Below are 21,171 nucleotides of genomic sequence, written 5' to 3'. Positions count from 1 at the left end.
TGTTTCAGAATACCAAAGATCTTCTCATGCATGTTGTAGGTAGTTTGAACAGCCGCTGAGAATTACCCTGCATGTTTGCTGTGGTAACAGTGAGAGCTGCACTGTGAGTGTAGGGAGAGGGGAAAAAATAATGTCACATCAGTGACTTTAGTTTTCCAAACTTTCTGGTTCATTCGACTGCAGATCGGACATCCTAACAGCATAAACTTCTAAACTTAATTAAAGCCCATAGTGTAAGTAAACCACATGATTACCAGTTATAAACAATATAAGCTCCAAAATGTGTTTTTAAATAATGCTGTCAAAGTCCAGTGGTCACTTTTGCTGTACATTCAAGCTTTTCACGAGAGCTTCCAGCGAAAGAATACAGAGGAACCTTCCTCTCTTTAACAGCTCCATGGGAAAATATTGCTCAGTGTGTGCGCAGGAATGTGCAATAGAGATCTGTTACATGCTCTCTTCATATATTTTCTGTGTGTTTGCCTGTGGCTGGAAAGGCTAGCTCAGCTGGAAAGAAAATTTATGTCTCTGCGGGAACAAAAAAGTATTAAGTTTAGATCTCTGCCAGTCAAGCGGTAGAACGTTCCCCACAACATTTCCATGCAGAAGGGTTCGGTGGATTTGAGATTTTAATACTCTACGAACCAACCTCGACCTGAAAATAGGTTGAGGTTGGTTCATAGAGTTACCAGGTATTTTGACACACATCTGAGAAATATGCACTCAAGGTCAGCTGTGTTTATTCAGCGAGATTTAAAACCAGTCAGACTAACAGGGATATAAGTATGAGACATAGATAGAGGCTGATTTAATACTTTATTTGTTTTGTTAGACCACGTTTTCATCAGTCTGAGTGAGAAACAGTGACAGTGATGAGACTCTTCTATCAGGCGTGACAGAATGAGATGTTTTACGCAGTCTGAACTTTACATTGTCAATGATGACCAAATTTAGGACAAGTTTCATTTGATGATTTACGTTGCGTGCCCTGCACGAGCATCTTCCAGCATTCCTGCGAAATGCAAGCAATGTAAACACTCCTCCACTAGCATGAAGTGACTGATGGAAACAGTTGGTCTTCATGGGCTGATTTTGCTCCACCTTCACCTCCACATCCACAGCAGAACTGTCAAGGCTCCCTGGGGCCCCGGGCTCCAATCAAAGAAGTAGGTTGGCCCCTTCGGTCCCTCCCTCGTCTGTGCACACACACACAGACACACACACATGCTCTCTCTCTCGTCTCTTCTTGCCAACGTGCCTGACAGTAGTAAAGGCTTGTGCTCCCTCTCACTCCTCAGGGTTCAGGCTGCAGCGACGCTCAAACTCTTGGCCGTACTCGTGGATCCATTTGTTGGCCACTGTGGCACAGAGACATATTGGAACTGCTGTCAAACAAAAATAAGCAAACAGCGTTGACAAATGCATCTCTTTTTCAGCCTTTCCAAACACGTTTCCAACAAGCATTCCCATCTGCTTTTGCACTGCAAGTTGTTGTTGACCTGCACAGCGACTACTTTTGCAGCTGCTTCCCAATTATTATCATCATTATTAATGTGCTGAGGTCAGTTTAAATAGCCTGCGAAACAGATTTCACTTGTCTGAGCCAACCGGCAGCAGATGTTCACTTTCCAAGATGAGCCCTCAGAGTCTGAACTGCAGAGTTCGATGCACACCAGCAGCAGAAACATACTCAGACTCAAAATGAAACACAGATGGGCTCCAGCTCTCCTGCATGAGGAGATCAGATTAATGTTTCTGGAAGCTGACGGCATTTCTTTGGACTTTCAACAAAAGTCTCGAGCAGGAACACAAAGTCTTACCCCACTTGTCACCGATGAGCACCGGGCAGCCAGCATGCAGAGTGTCTTCGTCTCCCTGACCATTTCTGTGGAGGTTCCACCAAAAGATGGCAGCTTTCTAAGAAATACCAGAAAGAACAGATTTTAATATATTGAATATATTTAACACAATTTAATTTTTACAGCACCTCCTAAATTAAATCTAATTAATACCAATTTACTTGAATTTGTCCAGTTTTCTAAGAGGTCAAACATGTTATCATGATTTGTAACAGGGGTTTCAGGCAGTACATCTCTATGTGTGATTCCTTCTTTTTTATGCAGAGTTAAAACGCAACTAAGATTCCAATTACAAGACGTAAAGTAAACTCCACAAAACATTCAGATGGTTTCCATTCAGAGAAAATATGTTGGTAAAATTAAAAGATTACTTTAAGCCCAAATTTGCCAGGAATATGAATGATTGCGCGACTTAATGGAGTGACATAAAAGAGTTTCCTGGCAACCAGAAAAGAAAACCTCAACTTGGATGCAGAGCTGTTGGTAAGAAAATCTCTCCATTTATATTTCTTACACAGCTGGATTAGAAGCAGTGGGTGAATGTGAACGTAACTCAGTCTTGACGCCGACACATAAAGTTAGGAGAAACGTCTTGATGATAACCGAAGTTTTTTACCTCCACAACTGGAACACTGAAGTTGGCATATATGAAGGCCGTCGAGCCGCCAGATTCCACTGAGCTGAGCTGTGGAAAATAACATTCCTTTAGAGCAGCGTCTTGTGCTTATGCCTTGATGTAACAAATGCAAGTGAAATTTGCCAGTCGAAATGTTTTAGGGATCGTTATTTCTCGCGGCTATCACATTTTACGATCAGTTTATTCACATGTAAAAAGGAAATTGCTGAGAAAAGTTGTAAATATGAAAGTCAGAGTAGCTGGAAAAGCATCGTGCGATAAAAGGGTTAGGGTTACGCAGGGGCTCATCCGGTAACCGCCGGATGAGCCCACGGTAAAACTACAGGAATCTGACCAGCAACCTCAAGCCAAAAGCGTAGATTTGACTTACGTAGATCATGAAGGTCGACATGCGGTTCCCACTTCTCAGCTTGAAAACAGGACTGGAGGGAGACTGGTTTTAAAAAGACACGGAAACACTATCAACACTTAACCAACACATGCAGCACCTTGTAAATGTGATATTTGTCCTTCAACTTTATCATGTGTTGTCATGTTACAGCAACCAACTTCCGTTTATTTTATTGGTGCATCAATGTGTACATAGAATAGTACACTTACATTAGAACACCTTGTGGTTGAATGGCCTAGTCAATGACCAGATGTAAATCCAACTGAAAATCTGTCTACTCATGAAAACTCTCAATGTGATCTGACTGAGCACAATTGGTTTGACCAAGAATTAGCAAAGATGTTGACTCTCAATGAGGCTTTTTTAAGAAACATTTCATTAGTAGTGTTTTTTAAAGGTTTTGTTGGCTCTAGGTTTTGTTTGACAGGAAACAGGGTAATGAGAGAGAGGGGGAAGACATGAGGCAAATGTCTCTAAGCTAGGAACTGAACCTGCAACCATCGCCACGAAGACTAAGGCCTCAAGAGGTGGGTCGTGCTTTGCCCCGGTACCACCACAGCACCCCTGACTCTCAATGAGGCAGACTGCATTAGACAGGCACCCACAGAGTTAGAGGTGTAACCATGGTGATGAGAGAAATAAGAGAAAATGGGCGTGAACAGACATGAATGCCACACTTCAAACTTTAATCGGTAAAAGATTTTGAAGTCCATGCTCCGTTCAATTTACACTTCAAATTCATGCATGGTTTTGTGTTGCTCTCCCAAATAAAGGGAAATAAATACAACTTTGTGCTCAAAATGTGGAAAAGTGCAGAAAAGTTTAAGGGAAATGAACTTAAAGCTAACCAAGTTACGGCAACCAACTTGTTGACTTACTGTGGCGTGGTCAAAATGCGGCTCATAGTGTCCACCAATCCCATAATTCACCACCTGCAGGAACTCGCCATATGGGTGTGTCACGTTCAAACCCGTCACCACAGAAATCCTTCGGTCCAACCTCTCAACGGTGGAGCCCTCCGAGCCCTTCAGCCACGCACTAGAAATGAAACATACCTAGTCAGTTTGTTATGCCTCTGGATGTTCTGATGCACACCAGCAGCAGAAACAATAGTTTAATTATTATTTTTTTATTTAATTTTTTTTTACCTCTTGCTGATTCGATAATCTGCTGTTTCCTGCTTCTCTCCAGCTGCCACCACGGATCTCTTCAACTTATTATGAAAGGGCAGAAAATAAAATATGAGAAGTTTTATTTAGACTTTTTTTTTCTTTTTTTACTGTTCAAGCTGTTAACATGAACCGCAAACTGTGTCACTGCACATGTTTTTGGACTGACTCTCTCCACTTCTCTAAACCACTAAAAGTAGTTGGCAATCACTTTGCTTTCTGCTAAATTTATGTTTGCCAATCGCCAACAGAACTATAAAATGGCCACACTCTGTGGAACAGAAACCTGATATTCAAATCAACAATAAAAAAAAATAAATTGCAGTTTAAACTCCTCGGATACCGAAGTGGACAGCGTCCTATCGTGAAAACTCGCGAAATATGCCAAAAATCTCTAAATTGAGAGACCTGTTGGAAACGACTCCAGAGCCTAAAGTGCCTCCCATCGCTGTACCACGGGCCTGCTTCCAATCAGCCCGCAAGCTGACAGCGATGACATGAAAACTGACCCTCCATCCGACCAGCGGACAGAAAAACTCTCAGAGAAACTTCAAAGAGACTAAAGAGACATCATCCTAGTTAATCCACCAAACGGTTCCTAAAGTGCATGAGTCAGCATGCTGAGAGCAAGGAGAAAGGTTTCTGTTAAATTTCATCTTTGCATGAGGCTCACAGCGTTTTCCTGGCAAAGCTCAGGGAGATATTTTGCTCTACTGGAGGAATTTAGCTAAACAACAAAAAAAAGGGGGGTTCATGCTTCAGAAAATAGAATGCCATTTGCGTTTGAGAGAAGTTGAGAATGGATTGTACCATCTTGAAAACCGGAAGAGCATCTGACTGAGATGCTGAAGTGGTCATTTGATTTCATGAAAAAGAAACACAGCTCCGATATCTGGTTAAATGGCTGGGAGTTAGGAGAAAATTAAAAAGGACAAGAGTAAAAATAATAACTTTGAGCTTGTTCCTCAGGAGGGTCGCATTAAATGCAAGGGGCCAGAATGATGGAATATGATAAGAAAGCAATAAAACAGAGAGCATGAGGAGGTAGAAGAAATTTAAAAGCAAACAAATATGAAAATAAACATATTTTTCTACACATTGGGCGCATAAAGGAGCAGCATTATGTACTTTCTGGGCACATGGTGCCATTATATAGCACAATCAAATAACTATATTACCTTGATTTGTTGTTATAATAATGCTGTAGATGTCACACATACTTTAAAGAAGTTGGAAGTAATCATTTGATGCCTTGAAATTGGGTGTCTGTCTCTTTAAGGAACCCCTGCTCTTTCCAACAGTCCACTTCCTGCATATTGTCATAACAATGCTCCTCATTATGCCGTTTACAACTTTTCTTAGGAGTGTTGGACTGAGACTGTTCCTATGCCAAACTCAGCAGGCATATAGTTCCAGCAGGTGTTTGCTAATTGCTGCTGCTGCTAGTCTGGAGGAGCAGAGAGAGGAAGGCATGTGGCAGGGGTGTCCTGCACCCCAGATGGTTGCCACAGGAGACTCCAGGATTCCCCAAACATGCACAAAAAAATTAAAACAACACTCAGAGTATATTTTTGATTGTAGAATAACATTGTAGTATTACATAATGCTCAAAAAAGTAGATTTTACATAAAACCATTCCTTTGAAAGATAAAAGCTGGTCAAAATGTTAGGCATTATTCTCTTTACTAATACAAAGGAATTAAAAAAACTGTCTGAACTTCTGCTTCAGAATCGCTCAACAAATCCAGAATCAAAACAAATAAAAGTTAAACGTTTACGCTGGAAAACAATATGCTCCAGCAACGATCACCTACGCCAGGCTGGGCGAGCTTCTTGATGTCATCCGCCTCAGTGTCTGTGAGGAAGTCGTGGTAAAGCTCCACATGAGGCTGCAGGCTCAGGACCTCCCGCCTCACAGGCTGCAGGATCAGTGCAGGACTGTTGTTGTTGGTGAAGAGGTCACAGAACAGTCTGGGGTTTTCAAAGTGCATCGGCTGCAAGAGTGAGAACAGGTAAAAAAAAAAAAACCTGTGAAAACAGATATATCTATATATATATATAGATGCCTTAGCTAAACAACAATATATATATATATATATATATATATATATATATATATATATATATATATATATATATATATATATATAGAGAGAGAGAGAGAGAGAGAGACAGAGAGAGAGAGAGAGAGAGACAGAGAGAGAGAGACAGAGAGAGAAATAGGTGTGTGCGGTGATGTGCATGTATCATGTAAAAAAAACTTAAGATTTAAACTATTGCAACGGGAGTTGCAATAGAAATTTTGTTGAATCCTGTTCAATGACAATAAATGCTATTCTATTCTATTCTATTCTATTCTATATGTGAGAATAGAATATTTAAAAGCTACTGACAACATGTCTACAATATTCCAAGCACAAATTTATTATTTAGAGTTTAAAACAATTAAAATGATACAGTGCTTTCAGATAGGCACCACGTTTACTAAACCACATTCAGTTTGTTAATGAAGACATGATAATCCTAATTGTTCAGGTGGACAAAAGCTCCACGTGTCACACGTTCTTTGGTGGACGAACAGGAATATGTGTGTCTGCGCAAGGAGATGGGTGGAGAACTGTAAGCATTGAATGTGTGTGTGTCTGCACAAAGAGGAAAAGTATTGAGGGAATGTAAGCATTGGTGGTTCAGTGGTAGAATTCTCGCCTGCCACGCGGGAGGCCCGGGTTCGATTCCCGGCCAATGCACTCCCCATTTTTCTGCTTGTAAGACAGATGTTATATAAAATTTACATCATAGTATGTTGCAGATAAAAAAAAGGTGTATTCTCCCCGTCGGGGAATTGAACCCCGGTCTCCCGCGTGACAGGCGGGGATACTCACCACTATACTAACGAGGAGCTGCCTGCTGACTTCCACCTGGTGTTTCTGGATCCAGCTCAGGACAATCTACAGTTTCTGAGTGGGTTTTTTAATTACTTGCCATCATGCAATGTCTTCCACCAAAATTCAAAGTCTTTCACATCGGTGCCCTGAAGTCACGAAGGTATGATTTTTTGATTAGAAATACATCGGTACGAGTCCGGCAGCAGGTCTTGTAACTGTGGGCGAAATTCAACCTTCCTGACAGGCGTTATTGTTGCCTCCTGTTTTATATTTAAGGATATGAGAGCACTAATTTTAGACTTTGGAACACGTCACTGTTTCAACATTACAACCAATATTATCTCCTGAAGACTTATCACCAAAGCCCCATCCTAATAGCGTGGAACCCCCTTGTTTAGGGAAGGCATGAGTCTAGTACTGATATTCATCTGAGTGGGTTTTTTAATTACTTGCCATCATGCAATGTCTTCCACCAAAATTCAAAGTCTTTCATATCGGTGCCCTGAAGTCACGAAGGTATGATTTTTTGATTAGAAATACATCGGTACGAGTCCGGCAGCAGGTCTTGTAACTGTGGGCGAAATTCAACCTTCCTGACAGGCGTTATTGTTGCCTCCTCTTTCATATTTAAGGATATGTGAGCACTAATTTTAGACTTTGGAACACGTCACTGTTTCAACATTACAACCGATATTATCTCCTGAAGACTTATCACCAAAGCCCCATCCTAATAGCGTGGAACCCCCTTGTTTAGGGAAGGCATGAGTCTAGTACTGATATTCATGGAAGTAACAAGGTCCCAGTTAGGTGGAAGAACAAGAATGTGTGTGTGTCTGCACAAAGAGGAAAAGTATTGAGGGAACGTAAGCATTGGTGGTTCAGTGGTAGAATTCTCGCCTGCCACGCGGGAGGCCCGGGTTCGATTCCCGGCCAATGCACTCCCCATTTTTCTGCTTGTAAGACAGATGTTATACAAAATTTACAGCATAGGGTGTATGTTGCAGATTAAAAAAAAAGACGTATTCTCCCCGTCGGGAATTGAACCCCGGTCTCCCGCGTGACAGGCGGGGATACTCACCACTATACTAACGAGCAGCTGCCTGCTGTCGTCCACCTGGTGTTTCGGGGTCCAACTCAGGACAATCTACAGTTTCTGAGTGGGTTTTTTAATTACTTGCCATCATGCAATGTCTTCCACCAAAATTCAAAGTCTTTCACATCGGTGCCCTGAAGTCACGAAGGTATGATTTTTTGATTAGAAATACATCGGTACGAGTCCGGCAGCAGGTCTTGTAACTGTGGGCGAAATTCAACCTTCCTGACAGGCGTTATTGTTGCCTCCTGTTTTATATTTAAGGATATGAGAGCACTAATTTTAGACTTTGGAACACGTCACTGTTTCAACATTACAACCAATATTATCTCCTGAAGACTTATCACCAAAGCCCCATCCTAATAGCGTGGAACCCCCTTGTTTAGGGAAGGCATGAGTCTAGTACTGATATTCATGGAAGTCAGTAACAAGGTCCCAGTTAGGTGGAAGAACAAGAATGTGTGTGTGTCTGCACAAAGAGGAAAAGTGTTGAGGGAACGTAAGCATTGGTGGTTCAGTGGTAGAATTCTCGCTGCCACGCGGGAGGCCCGGGTTCGATTCCCGGCCAATGCACTCCCATTTTTCTGCTTGTAAGACAGATGTTATACAAAATTTACAGCATAGGGTGTATGTTGCAGATAAAAAAATAGACATATTCTCCCCGTCGGGGAATTGAACCCCGGTCTCCCGCGTGACAGGCGGGGATACTCACCACTATACTACGAGGAGCTGCCTGCTGTCGTCCACCTGGTGTTTCTGGGTCCAACTCAGGACAATCTACAGTTTCTGAGTGGGTTTTTTTAATTACTTGCCATCATGCAATGTCTTCCACCAAAATTCAAAGTCTTTCATATCGGTGCCCTGAAGTCACGAAGGTATGATTTTTTGATTAGAAATACATCGGTACGAGTCCGGCAGCAGGTCTTGTAACTGTGGCGAAATTCAACCTTCCTGACAGGCGTTATTGTTGCCTCCTCTTTCATATTTAAGGATATGTGAGCACTAATTTTAGACTTTGGAACACGTCACTGTTTCAACATTACAACCATATTATCTCCTGAAGACTTATCACCAAAGCCCCATCCTAATAGCGTGGAACCCCCTTGTTTAGGGAAGGCATGAGTCTAGTACTGATATTCATGGAAGTAACAAGGTCCCAGTTAGGTGGAAGAACAAGAATGTGTGTGTGTCTGCACAAAGAGGAAAAGTGTTGAGGGAACGTAAGCATTGGTGGTTCAGTGGTAGAATTCTCGCCTGCCACGCGGGAGGCCCGGGTTCGATTCCCGGCCAATGCACTCCCCATTTTTCTGCTTGTAAGACAGATGTTATACAAAATTTACAGCATAGGGTGTATGTTGCAGATAAAAAAAGACTATTCTCCCGTCGGGGAATTGAACCCCGTCTCCCGCGTGACAGGCGGGGATACTCACCACTATACTAACGAGCAGCTGCTGTCGTCCACCTGGTGTTTCTGGGTCCAACTCAGGACAATCTACAGTTTCTGAGTGGGTTTTTTAATTACTTGCCATCATGCAATGTCTTCCACCAAAATTCAAAGTCTTTCACATCGGTGCCCTGAAGTCACGAAGGTATGATTTTTTGATTAGAAATACATCGGTACGAGTCCGGCAGCAGGTCTTGTAACTGTGGGCGAAATTCAACCTTCCTGACAGGCGTTATTGTTGCCTCCTGTTTTATATTTAAGGATATGAGAGCACTAATTTTAGACTTTGGAACACGTCACTGTTTCAACATTACAACCAATATTATCTCCTGAAGACTTATCACCAAAGCCCCATCCTAATAGCGTGGAACCCCCTTGTTTAGGGAAGGCATGAGTCTAGTACTGATATTCATGGAAGTCAGTAACAAGGTCCCAGTTAGGTGGAAGAACAAGAATGTGTGTGTGTCTGCACAAAGAGGAAAAGTGTTGAGGGAACGTAAGCATTGGTGGTTCAGTGGTAGAATTCTCGCCTGCCACGCGGGAGGCCCGGGTTCGATTCCCGGCCAATGCACTCCCCATTTTTTGCTTGTAAGACAGATGTTATACAAAATTTACAGCATAGGGTGTATGTTGCAGATAAAAAAAAAGACGTATTCTCCCCGTCGGGGAATTGAACCCCGGTCTCCCGCGTGACAGGCGGGGATACTCACCACTATACTAACGAGGAGCTGCCTGCTGTCGTCCACCTGGTGTTTCTGGGTCCAACTCAGGACAATCTACAGTTTCTGAGTGGGTTTTTTAATTACTTGCCATCATGCAATGTCTTCCACCAAAATTCAAAGTCTTTCACATCGGTGCCCTGAAGTCACAAGGTATGATTTTTTGATTAGAAATACATCGGTACGAGTCCGGCAGCAGGTCTTGTAACTGTGGGCGAAATTCAACCTTCCTGACAGGCGTTATTGTTGCCTCCTGTTTTATATTTAAGGATATGAGAGCACTAATTTTAGACTTTGGAACACGTCACTGTTTCAACATTACAACCAATATTATCTCCTGAAGACTTATCACCAAAGCCCCATCCTAATAGCGTGGAACCCCTTGTTTAGGGAAGGCATGAGTCTAGTACTGATATTCATGGAAGTCAGTAACAAGGTCCCAGTTAGGTGGAAGAACAAGAATGTGTGTGTGTCTGCACAAAGAGGAAAAGTGTTGAGGGAACGTAAGCATTGGTGGTTCAGTGGTAGAATTCTCGCCTGCCACGCGGGAGGCCCGGGTTCGATTCCCGGCCAATGCACTCCCCGTTTTTCTGCTTGTAAGACAGATGTTATACAAAAGTTACAGCATAGGGTGTATGTCGCAGATTAAAAAAAAACGTATTCTCCCCGTCGGGGAATTGAACCCCGGTCTCCCGCGTGACAGGCGGGATACTCACCACTATACTAACGAGGAGCTGCCTGCTGTCGTCCACCTGGTGTTTCTGGGTCCAACTCAGGACAATCTACAGTTTCTGAGTGGGTTTTTTAATTACTTGCCATCATGCAATGTCTTTCACCAAACTTCAAAGTCTTTCATATCGGTGCCCTGAAGTCACGAAGGTATGATTTTTTGATTAGAAATACATCGGTACGAGTCCGGCAGCAGGTCTTGTAACTGTGGGCGAAATTCAACCTTCCTGACAGGCGTTATTGTTGCCTCCTCTTTTATTTTAAGGATATGTGAGCACTAATTTTAGACTTTGGAACACGTCACTGTTTCAACATTACAACCAATATTATCTCCTGAAGAATTATCACCAAAGCCCCATCCTAATAGCGTGGAACCCCCTTGTTTAGGGAAGGCATGAGTCTAGTACTGATATTCATGGAAGTAACAAGGTCCCAGTTAGGTGGAAGAACAAGAATGTGTGTGTGTCTGCACAAAGAGGAAAAGTGTTGAGGGAACGTAAGCATTGGTGGTTCAGTGGTAGAATTCTCGCCTGCCACGCGGGAGGCCCGGTTCGATTCCCGGCCAATGCACTCCCCATTTTTCTGCTTGTAAGACAGATGTTATACAAAATTTACAGCATAGGGTGTATGTTGCAGATAAAAAAAGACATATTCTCCCCGTCGGGGAATTGAACCCCGGTCTCCCGCGTGACAGGCGGGGATACTCACCACTATACTAACGAGGAGCTGCCTGCTGTCGTCCACCTGGTGTTTCTGGGTCCAACTCAGGACAATCTACAGTTTCTGAGTGGGTTTTTTAATTACTTGCCATCATGCAATGTCTTCCACCAAACTTCAAAGTCTTTCATATCGGTGCCCTGAAGTCACGAAGGTATGATTTTTTGATTAGAAATACATCGGTACGAGTCCGGCAGCAGGTCTTGTAACTGTGGGCGAAATTCAACCTTCCTGACAGGCGTTATTGTTGCCTCCTCTTTCATATTTAAGGATATGAGAGCACTAATTTTAGACTTTGGAACACGTCACTGTTTCAACATTACAACCATATTATCTCCTGAAGACTTATCACCAAAGCCCCATCCTAATAGCGTGGAACCCCCTTGTTTAGGGAAGGCATGAGTCTAGTACTGATATTCATGGAAGTAACAAGGTCCCAGTTAGGTGGAAGAACAAGAATGTGTGTGTGTCTGCACAAAGAGGAAAAGTGTTGAGGGAACGTAAGCATTGGTGGTTCAGTGGTAGAATTCTCGCCTGCCACGCGGGAGGCCCGGGTTCGATTCCCGGCAATGCACTCCCCATTTTTTGCTTGTAGACAGATGTTATACAAAATTTACAGCATAGGGTGTATGTTGCAGATAAAAAAAAAAGACGTATTCTCCCCGTCGGGGAATTGAACCCCGGTCTCCCGCGTGACAGGCGGGGATACTCACCACTATACTAACGAGGAGCTGCCTGCTGTCGTCCACCTGGTGTTTCTGGATCCAGCTCAGGACAATCTACAGTTTCTGAGTGGGTTTTTTAATTACTTGCCATTATGCAATGTCTTCCACCAAAATTCAAAGTCTTTCACATCAGTGCCCATGAAGGTATGATTTTTTGACTAGAAATACATCGGTACGAGTCCGGGAGCAAGTCTTGTAACTTTGGGTGTAATTCAACCTTCCTGACAGGCGTTATTGTTGCCTCCTGTTTTATATTTAAGGATATGAGAGCACTAATTTTAGACTTTGGAACACGTCACTGTTTCAACATTACAACCAATATTATCTCCTGAAGACTTATCACCAAAGCCGCATCCTTATTCCGTGGATCCCCTTGTTTAGGGAAGGCATGAGTCTAGTACTGATATTCATGGAAGTCAGTAACAAGGTCCCAGTTAGGTGGAAGAACAAGAATGTGTGTGTGTCTGCACAAAGAGGAAAAGTGTTGAGGGAACGTAAGCATTGGTGGTTCAGTGGTAGAATTCTCGCCTGCCACGCGGGAGGCCCGGGTTCGATTCCCGGCCAATGCACTCCCCATTTTTCTGCTTGTAAGACAGATGTTATACAAAATTTACAGCATAGGGTGTATGTTGCAGATAAAAAAAAGACGTATTCTCCCCGTCGGGGAATTGAACCCCGTCTCCCGCGTGACAGGCGGGGATACTCACCACTATACTAACGAGGAGCTGCCTGCTGTCGTCCACCTGGTGTTTCTGGGTCCAACTCAGGACAATCTACAGTTTCTGAGTGGGTTTTTTAATTACTTGCCATCATGCAATGTCTTCCACCAAAATTCAAAGTCTTTCATATCGGTGCCCTGAAGTCACGAAGGTATGATTTTTTGATTAGAAATACATCGGTACGAGTCCGGCAGCAGGTCTTGTAACTGTGGGCGAAATTCAACCTTCCTGACAGGCGTTATTGTTGCCTCCTCTTTTCATATTTAAGGATATGAGCACTAATTTTAGACTTTGGAACACGTCACTGTTTCAACATTACAACCGATATTATCTCCTGAAGACTTATCACCAAAGCCCCATCCTAATAGCGTGGAACCCCCTTGTTTAGGGAAGGCATGAGTCTAGTACTGATATTCATGGAAGTAACAAGGTCCCAGTTAGGTGGAAGAACAAGAATGTGTGTGTGTCTGCACAAAGAGGAAAAGTGTTGAGGGAACGTAAGCATTGGTGGTTCAGTGGTAGAATTCTCGCCTGCCACGCGGGAGGCCCGGGTTCGATTCCCGGCCAATGCACTCCCCATTTTCTGCTTGTAAGACAGATGTTATACAAAATTTACAGCATAGGGTGTATGTTGCAGATAAAAAAAAAGACGTATTCTCCCCGTCGGGGAATTGAACCCCGGTCTCCCGCGTGACAGGCGGGATACTCACCACTATACTAACGAGGAGCTGCCTGCTGTCGTCCACCTGGTGTTTCTGGGTCCAACTCAGGACAATCTACAGTTTCTGAGTGGGTTTTTTAATTACTTGCCATCATGCAATGTCTTCCACCAAAATTCAAAGTCTTTCACATCGGTGCCCTGAAGTCACGAAGGTATGATTTTTTGATTAGAAATACATCGGTACGAGTCCGGCAGCAGGTCTTGTAACTGTGGGCGAAATTCAACCTTCCTGACAGGCGTTATTGTTGCCTCCTGTTTTATATTTAAGGATATGAGAGCACTAATTTTAGACTTTGGAACACGTCACTGTTTCAACATTACAACCAATATTATCTCCTGAAGACTTATCACCAAAGCCCCATCCTAATAGCGTGGAACCCCCTTGTTTAGGGAAGGCATGAGTCTAGTACTGATATTCATGGAAGTCAGTAACAAGGTCCCAGTTAGGTGGAAGAACAAGAATGTGTGTGTGTCTGCACAAGAGGAAAAGTGTTGAGGGAACGTAAGCATTGGTGGTTCAGTGGTAGAATTCTTGCCTGCCACGCGGGAGGCCCGGGTTCATTCCCGGACAATGCACTCCCCATTTTTTTGCTTGTAAGACAGATGTTATACAAAATTTACAGCATAGGGTGTATGTTGCAGATAAAAAAAAAGACGTATTCTCCCCGTCGGGGAATTGAACCCCCGTCTCCCGCGTGACAGGCGGGGATACTCACCACTATACTAACGAGGAGCTGCCTGCTGTCGTCCACCTGGTGTTTCTGGGTCCAACTCAGGACAATCTACAGTTTCTGAGTGGGTTTTTTAATTACTTGCCATCATGCAATGTCTTCCACCAAAATTCAAAGTCTTTCACATCGGTGCCCTGAAGTCACAAATATGATTTTTTGATTAGAAATACATCGGTACGAGTCCGGCAGCAGGTCTTGTAACTGTGGGCGAAATTCAACCTTCCTGACAGGCGTTATTGTTGCCTCCTGTTTTATATTTAAGGATATGAGAGCACTAATTTTAGACTTTGGAACACGTCACTGTTTCAACATTACAACCAATATTATCTCCTGAAGACTTATCACCAAGCCCCATCCTAATAGCGTGGAACCCCCTTGTTTAGGGAAGGCATGAGTCTAGTACTGATATTCATGGAAGTCAGTACAAGGTCCCAGTTAGGTGGAAGAACAAGAATGTGTGTGTGTCTGCACAAAGAGGAAAAGTGTTGAGGGAACGTAAGCATTGGTGGTTCAGTGGTAGAATTCTCGCCTGCCACGCGGGAGGCCCGGGTTCGATTCCCGGCCAATGCACTCCCCATTTTTCTGCTTGTAAGACAGATGTTATACAAAATTTACAGCATAGGGTGTATGTTGCAGATAAAAAAAAAACATATTCTCCCCGTCGGGGAATTGAACCCCGTCTCCCGCGTGACAGGCGGGGATACTCACCACTATACTAACGAGGAGCTGCCTGCTGTCGTCCACCTGGTGTTTCTGGGTCCAACTCAGGACAATCTACAGTTGAGTGGGTTTTTTAATTACTTGCCATCATGCAATGTCTTCCACCAAAATTCAAAGTCTTTCATATCGGTGCCCTGAAGTCACAAGGTATGATTTTTTGATTAGAAATACATCGGTACGAGTCCGGCAGCAGGTCTTGTAACTGTGGGCGAAATTCAACCTTCCTGACAGGCGTTATTGTTGCCTCCTCTTTCATATTTAAGGATATGTGAGCACTAATTTTAGACTTTGGAACACGTCACTGTTTCAACATTACAACCGATATTATCTCCTGAAGAATTATCACCAAAGCCCCATCCTAATAGCGTGGAACCCCCTTGTTTAGGGAAGGCATGAGTCTAGTACTGATATTCATGGAAGTAACAAGGTCCCAGTTAGGTGGAAGAACAAGAATGTGTGTGTGTCTGCACAAAGAGGAAAAGTGTTGAGGGAACGTAAGCATTGGTGGTTCAGTGGTAGAATTCTCGCCTGCCACGCGGGAGGCCCGGGTTCGATTCCCGGCCAATGCACTCCCCATTTTTCTGCTTGTAAGACAGATGTTATACAAAATTTACAGCATAGGGTGTATGTTGCAGATAAAATAGACATATTCTCCCCGTCGGGGAATTGAACCCCGGTCTCCCGCGTGACAGGCGGGGATACTCACACTATATAAGAGGAGCTGCCTGCTGTCGTCCACCTGGTGTTTCTGGGTCCAACTCAGGACAATCTACAGTTTCTGAGTGGGTTTTTTAATTACTTGCCATCATGCAATGTCTTCCACCAAAATTCAAAGTCTTTCACATCGGTGCCCTGAAGTCACGAAGGTATGATTTTTTGATTAGAAATACATCGGTACGAGTCCGGCAGCAGGTCTTGTAACTGTGGGCGAAATTCAACCTTCCTGACAGGCGTTATTGTTGCCTCCTCTTTCATATTTAAGGATATGTGAGCACTAATTTTAGACTTTGGAACACGTCACTGTTTCAACATTACAACCAATATTATCTCCTGAAGACTTATCACCAAAGCCCCATCCTAATAGCGTGGAACCCCCTTGTTTAGGGAAGGCATGAGTCTAGTACTGATATTCATGGAAGTAACAAGGTCCCAGTTAGGTGGAAGAACAAGAATGTGTGTGTGTCTGCACAAAGAGGAAAAGTGTTGAGGGAACGTAAGCATTGGTGGTTCAGTGGTAGAATTCTCGCCTGCCACGTGGGAGGCCCGGATTCGATTCCCGGCCAATGCACTCCCCATTTTTCTGCTTGTAAGACAGATGTTATACAAAATTTACAGCATAGGGTGTATGTTGCAGATTAAAAAAAAGACGTATTCTCCCCGTCGGGGAATTGAACCCCGGTCTCCAGCGTGACAGGCGGGGATACTCACCACTATACTAACGAGGAGCTGCCTGATGTTGTCCACCTGGTGTTTCTGGGTCCAGCTCAGGACAATCTACAGTTTCTGAGTGGGTTTTTTAATTACTTGCCATCATGCAATGTCTTCCACCAAAATTCAAAGTCTTTCACATCGGTGCCCTGAAGTCACGAAGGTATGATTTTTTGATTAGAAATACATCGGTACGAGTCCGGCAGCAGGTCTTGTAACTGTGGGCGAAATTCAACCTTCCTGACAGGCGTTATTGTTGCCTCCTGTTTTATATTTAAGGATATGAGAGCACTAATTTTAGACTTTGGAACACGTCACTGTTTCAACATTACAACCAATATTATCTCCTGAAGAATTATCACCAAAGCCCCATCCTAATAGCGTGGAACCCCCTTGTTTAGGGAAGGCATGAGTCTAGTACTGATATTCATGGAAGTCAGTACAAGGTCCCAGTTAGGTGGAAGAACAAGAATGTGTGTGTGTCTGCACAAAGAGGAAAAGTGTTGAGGGAACGTAAGCATTGGTGGTTCAGTGGTAGAATTCTCGCCTGCCACGCGGGAGGCCCGGGTTCATTCCCGGCCAATGCACTCCCCATTTTTTGCTTGTAAGACAGATGTTATACAAAATTTACAGCATAGGGTGTATGTTGCAGATAAAAAAAAAGACATTCTCCCCGTCGGGGAATTGAACCCCGTCTCCCGCGTGACAGGCGGGGATACTCACCACTATACTAACGAGGAGCTGCCTGCTGTCGTCCACCTGGTGTTTCTGGGTCCAGCTCAGGACAATCTACAGTTTCTGAGTGGGTTTTTTAATTACTTGCCATCATGCAATGTCTTCCACCAAAATTCAAAGTCTTTCACATCGGTGCCCTGAAGTCACAAAGGTATGATTTTTTGATTAGAAATACATCGGTACGAGTCCGGCAGCAGGTCTTGTAACTGTGGGCGAAATTCAACCTTCCTGACAGGCGTTATTGTTGCCTCCTGTTTTATATTTAAGGATATGAGAGCACTAATTTTAGACTTTGGAACACGTCACTGTTTCAACATTACAACCAATATTATCTCCTGAAGACTTATCACCAAAGCCCCATCCTAATAGCGTGGAACCCCCTTGTTTAGGAAGGCATGAGTCTAGTACTGATATTCATGGAAGTCAGTAACAAGGTCCCAGTTAGGTGGAAGAACAAGAATGTGTGTGTCTGCACAAAGAGGAAAAGTGTTGAGGGAACGTAAGCATTGGTGGTTCAGTGGTAGAATTCTCGCCTGCCACGCGGGAGGCCCGGTTCGATTCCCGGCCAATGCACTCCCCATTTTTCTGCTTGTAAGACAGATGTTATACAAAATTTACAGCATAGGGTGTATGTTGCAGATAAAAAAATAAACATATTCTCCCCGTCGGGGAATTGAACCCCGGTCTCCCGCGTGACAGGCGGGGATACTCACCACTATACTAACGAGGAGCTGCCTGCTGTCGTCCACCTGGTGTTTCTGGGTCCAACTCAGGACAATCTACAGTTTCTGAGTGGGTTTTTTAATTACTTGCCATCATGCAATGTCTTCCACCAAAATTCAAAGTCTTTCATATCGGTGCCCTGAAGTCACAAGGTATGATTTTTTGATTAGAAATACATCGGTACGAGTCCGGCAGCAGGTCTTGTAACTGTGGGCGAAATTCAACCTTCCTGACAGGCGTTATTGTTGCCTCCTCTTTCATATTTAAGGATATGTGAGCACTAATTTTAGACTTTGGAACACGTCACTGTTTCAACATTACAACCAATATTATCTCCTGAAGAATTATCACCAAAGCCCCATCCTAATAGCGTGGAACCCCCTTGTTTAGGGAAGGCATGAGTCTAGTACTGATATTCATGGAAGTAACAAGGTCCCAGTTAGGTGGAAGAACAAGAATGTGTGTGTCTGCACAAAGAGGAAAAGTGTTGAGGGAACGTAAGCATTGGTGGTTCAGTGGTAGAATTCTCGCCTGCCACGCGGGAGGCCCGGGTTCGATTCCCGGCCAATGCACTCCCCATTTTTTGCTTGTAAGACAGATGTTATACAAATTTACAGCATAGGGTGTATGTTGCAGATAAAAAAAAAGACGTATTCTCCCCGTCGGGGAATTGAACCCCGGTCTCCCGCGTGACAGGCGGGGATACTCACCACTATACTAACGAGGAGCTGCCTGCTGTCGTCCACCTGGTGTTTCTGGGTCCAACTCAGGACAATCTACAGTTTCTGAGTGGGTTTTTTAATTACTTGCCATCATGCAATGTCTTCCACCAAAATTCAAAGTCTTTCATATCGGTGCCCTGAAGTCACGAAGGTATGATTTTTTGATTAGAAATACATCGGTACGAGTCCGGCAGCAGGTCTTGTAACTGTGGGCGAAATTCAACCTTCCTGACAGGCGTTATTGTTGCCTCCTCTTTCATATTTAAGGATATGTGAGCACTAATTTTAGACTTTGGAACACGTCACTGTTTCAACATTACAACCTATTATCTCCTGAAGACTTATCACCAAAGCCCCATCCTAATAGCGTGGAACCCCCTTGTTTAGGGAAGGCATGAGTCTAGTACTGATATTCATGGAAGTAACAAGGTCCCAGTTAGGTGGAAGAACAAGAATGTGTGTGTGTCTGCACAAAGAGGAAAAGTATTGAGGGAACGTAAGCATTGGTGGTTCAGTGGTAGAATTCTCGCCTGCCACGCGGGAGGCCCGGGTTCGATTCCCGGCCAATGCACTCCCCATTTTTCTGCTTGTAAGACAGATGTTATACAAAATTTACAGCATAGGGTGTATGTTGCAGATTAAAAAAAAAGACGTATTCCCCCCGTCGGGGAATTGAACCCGGTCTCCCGCGTGACAGGCGGGGATACTCACCACTATACTAACGAGCAGCTGCCTGCTGTCGTCCACCTGGTGTTTCTGGGTCCAACTCAGGACAATCTACAGTTTCTGAGTGGGTTTTTTAATTACTTGCCATCATGCAATGTCTTCCACCAAAATTCAAAGTCTTTCACATCGGTGCCCTGAAGTCACGAAGGTATGATTTTTTGATTAGAAATACATCGGTACGAGTCCGGCAGCAGGTCTTGTAACTGTGGGCGAAATTCAACCTTCCTGACAGGCGTTATTGTTGCCTCCTGTTTTATATTTAAGGATATGAGAGCACTAATTTTAGACTTTGGAACACGTCACTGTTTCAACATTACAACCAATATTATCTCCTGAAGACTTATCACCAAAGCCCCATCCTAATAGCGTGGAACCCCCTTGTTTAGGGAAGGCATGAGTCTAGTACTGATATTCATGGAAGTCAGTAACAAGGTCCCAGTTAGGTGGAAGAACAAGAATGTGTGTGTGTCTGCACAAAGAGGAAAAGTGTTGAGGGAATGTAAGCATTGGTGGTTCAGTGGTAGAATTCTCGCCTGCCACGCGGGAGGCCCGGGTTCGATTCCCGGCCAATGCACTCCCCATTTCTGCTTGTAAGACAGATGTTATACAAAATTTACAGCATAGGGTGTATGTTGCAGATAAAAAAATAAACATATTCTCCCCGTCGGGGAATTGAACCCCGGTCTCCCGCGTGACAGGCGGGGATACTCACCACTATACTAACGAGGAGCTGCCTGCTGTCGTCCACCTGGTGTTTCTGGGTCCAACTCAGGACAATCTACAGTTTCTGAGTGGGTTTTTTAATTACTTGCCATCATGCAATGTCTTCCACCAAAATTCAAAGTCTTTCATATCGGTGCCCTGAAGTCACAAAGGTATGATTTTTTGATTAGAAATACATCGGTACGAGTCCGGCAGCAGGTCTTGTAACTGTGGGCGAAATTCAACCTTCCTGACAGGCGTTATTGTTGCCTCCTCTTTTCATATTTAAGGATATGTGAGCACTAATTTTAGACTTTGGAACACGTCACTGTTTCAACATTACAACCAATATTATCTCCTGAAGAATTATCACCAAAGCCCCATCCTAATAGCGTGGAACCCCTTGTTTAGGGAAGGCATGAGTCTAGTACTGATATTCATGGAAGTAAACAAGGTCCCAGTTAGGTGGAAGAACAAGAATGTGTGTGTGTCTGCACAAAGAGGAAAAGTGTTGAGGGAACGTAAGCATTGGTGGTTCAGTGGTAGAATTCTCGCCTGCCACGCGGGAGGCCCGGGTTCGATTCCCGGCCAATGCACTCCCCATTTTCTGCTTGTAAGACAGATGTTATACAAAATTTACAGCATAGGGTGTATGTTGCAGATAAAAAAAAGACATATTCTCCCGTCGGGGAATTGAACCCCGTCTCCCGCGTGACAGGCGGGGATACTCACCACTATACTAACGAGGAGCTGCCTGCTGTCGTCCACCTGGTGTTTCTGGGTCCAACTCAGGACAATCTACAGTTTCTGAGTGGGTTTTTTAATTACTTGCCATCATGCAATGTCTTCCACCAAAATTCAAAGTCTTTCATCGGT

General features: G+C 43.8%; 1 protein-coding gene and 32 non-coding genes across 34 annotated transcripts in view; 18 read left to right on the top strand and 15 right to left on the bottom strand.

Annotated features, from left to right (window-relative positions):
* Window positions 1-797: 797 nt before the first annotated feature.
* p4ha3 (prolyl 4-hydroxylase, alpha polypeptide III) overlaps window positions 798-21,171 on the bottom strand; it is a 38,731-nt gene continuing 18,357 nt past the window's right edge. Inside the window, exons 7-13 of one of the 2 annotated variants that reach the window (XM_055045752.1) lie at window positions 5,871-6,050; window positions 4,036-4,100; window positions 3,766-3,925; window positions 2,867-2,929; window positions 2,476-2,544; window positions 1,821-1,917; window positions 798-1,385 (exon numbers count right to left, since the gene is read on the bottom strand). In XM_055045752.1, coding sequence (XP_054901727.1) covers window positions 1,288-1,385; window positions 1,821-1,917; window positions 2,476-2,544; window positions 2,867-2,929; window positions 3,766-3,925; window positions 4,036-4,100; window positions 5,871-6,050 — 732 coding nt within the window. In that variant the 3' untranslated portion in view covers window positions 798-1,287. The remainder of the gene's footprint in view (window positions 1,386-1,820; window positions 1,918-2,475; window positions 2,545-2,866; window positions 2,930-3,765; window positions 3,926-4,035; window positions 4,101-5,870; window positions 6,051-21,171) is intronic. The other variant, XM_055045753.1, reaches the window with a different exon arrangement.
* On the top strand, window positions 6,733-6,803 carry trnag-gcc (transfer RNA glycine (anticodon GCC)). The gene has a single exon. It is a non-coding gene; the product is annotated as a tRNA-Gly (tRNA).
* Window positions 6,884-6,955, bottom strand: trnad-guc (transfer RNA aspartic acid (anticodon GUC)). The gene has a single exon. It is a non-coding gene; the product is annotated as a tRNA-Asp (tRNA).
* trnag-gcc (transfer RNA glycine (anticodon GCC)) lies at window positions 7,809-7,879 on the top strand. The gene has a single exon. It is a non-coding gene; the product is annotated as a tRNA-Gly (tRNA).
* On the top strand, window positions 9,259-9,329 carry trnag-gcc (transfer RNA glycine (anticodon GCC)). Its single transcript has one exon. It is a non-coding gene; the product is annotated as a tRNA-Gly (tRNA).
* Window positions 9,979-10,049, top strand: trnag-gcc (transfer RNA glycine (anticodon GCC)). The gene has a single exon. It is a non-coding gene; the product is annotated as a tRNA-Gly (tRNA).
* trnad-guc (transfer RNA aspartic acid (anticodon GUC)) lies at window positions 10,134-10,205 on the bottom strand. The gene has a single exon. It is a non-coding gene; the product is annotated as a tRNA-Asp (tRNA).
* On the top strand, window positions 10,705-10,775 carry trnag-gcc (transfer RNA glycine (anticodon GCC)). Its single transcript has one exon. It is a non-coding gene; the product is annotated as a tRNA-Gly (tRNA).
* On the bottom strand, window positions 10,860-10,930 carry trnad-guc (transfer RNA aspartic acid (anticodon GUC)). Its single transcript has one exon. It is a non-coding gene; the product is annotated as a tRNA-Asp (tRNA).
* Window positions 11,427-11,496, top strand: trnag-gcc (transfer RNA glycine (anticodon GCC)). The gene has a single exon. It is a non-coding gene; the product is annotated as a tRNA-Gly (tRNA).
* Window positions 11,580-11,651, bottom strand: trnad-guc (transfer RNA aspartic acid (anticodon GUC)). Its single transcript has one exon. It is a non-coding gene; the product is annotated as a tRNA-Asp (tRNA).
* trnag-gcc (transfer RNA glycine (anticodon GCC)) lies at window positions 12,148-12,217 on the top strand. The gene has a single exon. It is a non-coding gene; the product is annotated as a tRNA-Gly (tRNA).
* trnad-guc (transfer RNA aspartic acid (anticodon GUC)) lies at window positions 12,302-12,373 on the bottom strand. The gene has a single exon. It is a non-coding gene; the product is annotated as a tRNA-Asp (tRNA).
* On the top strand, window positions 12,867-12,937 carry trnag-gcc (transfer RNA glycine (anticodon GCC)). Its single transcript has one exon. It is a non-coding gene; the product is annotated as a tRNA-Gly (tRNA).
* Window positions 13,022-13,092, bottom strand: trnad-guc (transfer RNA aspartic acid (anticodon GUC)). Its single transcript has one exon. It is a non-coding gene; the product is annotated as a tRNA-Asp (tRNA).
* Window positions 13,589-13,659, top strand: trnag-gcc (transfer RNA glycine (anticodon GCC)). Its single transcript has one exon. It is a non-coding gene; the product is annotated as a tRNA-Gly (tRNA).
* trnad-guc (transfer RNA aspartic acid (anticodon GUC)) lies at window positions 13,744-13,814 on the bottom strand. The gene has a single exon. It is a non-coding gene; the product is annotated as a tRNA-Asp (tRNA).
* trnad-guc (transfer RNA aspartic acid (anticodon GUC)) lies at window positions 14,470-14,541 on the bottom strand. Its single transcript has one exon. It is a non-coding gene; the product is annotated as a tRNA-Asp (tRNA).
* trnag-gcc (transfer RNA glycine (anticodon GCC)) lies at window positions 15,039-15,109 on the top strand. Its single transcript has one exon. It is a non-coding gene; the product is annotated as a tRNA-Gly (tRNA).
* On the bottom strand, window positions 15,194-15,264 carry trnad-guc (transfer RNA aspartic acid (anticodon GUC)). Its single transcript has one exon. It is a non-coding gene; the product is annotated as a tRNA-Asp (tRNA).
* On the top strand, window positions 15,758-15,828 carry trnag-gcc (transfer RNA glycine (anticodon GCC)). Its single transcript has one exon. It is a non-coding gene; the product is annotated as a tRNA-Gly (tRNA).
* trnag-gcc (transfer RNA glycine (anticodon GCC)) lies at window positions 16,477-16,547 on the top strand. The gene has a single exon. It is a non-coding gene; the product is annotated as a tRNA-Gly (tRNA).
* trnad-guc (transfer RNA aspartic acid (anticodon GUC)) lies at window positions 16,633-16,704 on the bottom strand. The gene has a single exon. It is a non-coding gene; the product is annotated as a tRNA-Asp (tRNA).
* trnag-gcc (transfer RNA glycine (anticodon GCC)) lies at window positions 17,205-17,274 on the top strand. The gene has a single exon. It is a non-coding gene; the product is annotated as a tRNA-Gly (tRNA).
* On the bottom strand, window positions 17,357-17,427 carry trnad-guc (transfer RNA aspartic acid (anticodon GUC)). The gene has a single exon. It is a non-coding gene; the product is annotated as a tRNA-Asp (tRNA).
* On the top strand, window positions 17,926-17,995 carry trnag-gcc (transfer RNA glycine (anticodon GCC)). Its single transcript has one exon. It is a non-coding gene; the product is annotated as a tRNA-Gly (tRNA).
* Window positions 18,081-18,152, bottom strand: trnad-guc (transfer RNA aspartic acid (anticodon GUC)). Its single transcript has one exon. It is a non-coding gene; the product is annotated as a tRNA-Asp (tRNA).
* trnag-gcc (transfer RNA glycine (anticodon GCC)) lies at window positions 18,647-18,717 on the top strand. The gene has a single exon. It is a non-coding gene; the product is annotated as a tRNA-Gly (tRNA).
* Window positions 18,801-18,872, bottom strand: trnad-guc (transfer RNA aspartic acid (anticodon GUC)). The gene has a single exon. It is a non-coding gene; the product is annotated as a tRNA-Asp (tRNA).
* trnag-gcc (transfer RNA glycine (anticodon GCC)) lies at window positions 19,368-19,438 on the top strand. Its single transcript has one exon. It is a non-coding gene; the product is annotated as a tRNA-Gly (tRNA).
* Window positions 20,097-20,167, top strand: trnag-gcc (transfer RNA glycine (anticodon GCC)). The gene has a single exon. It is a non-coding gene; the product is annotated as a tRNA-Gly (tRNA).
* On the bottom strand, window positions 20,251-20,322 carry trnad-guc (transfer RNA aspartic acid (anticodon GUC)). The gene has a single exon. It is a non-coding gene; the product is annotated as a tRNA-Asp (tRNA).
* Window positions 20,821-20,891, top strand: trnag-gcc (transfer RNA glycine (anticodon GCC)). The gene has a single exon. It is a non-coding gene; the product is annotated as a tRNA-Gly (tRNA).

This window comes from Poeciliopsis prolifica, unplaced genomic scaffold (genome assembly GCF_027474105.1).
Source record: "Poeciliopsis prolifica strain line A6 unplaced genomic scaffold, Auburn_PproV2 SCAFFOLD022, whole genome shotgun sequence".
NCBI classification, from domain to species: Eukaryota; Metazoa; Chordata; class Actinopteri; order Cyprinodontiformes; family Poeciliidae; genus Poeciliopsis; species Poeciliopsis prolifica.
This window is presented reverse-complemented; position numbering and strand designations above follow the sequence as displayed.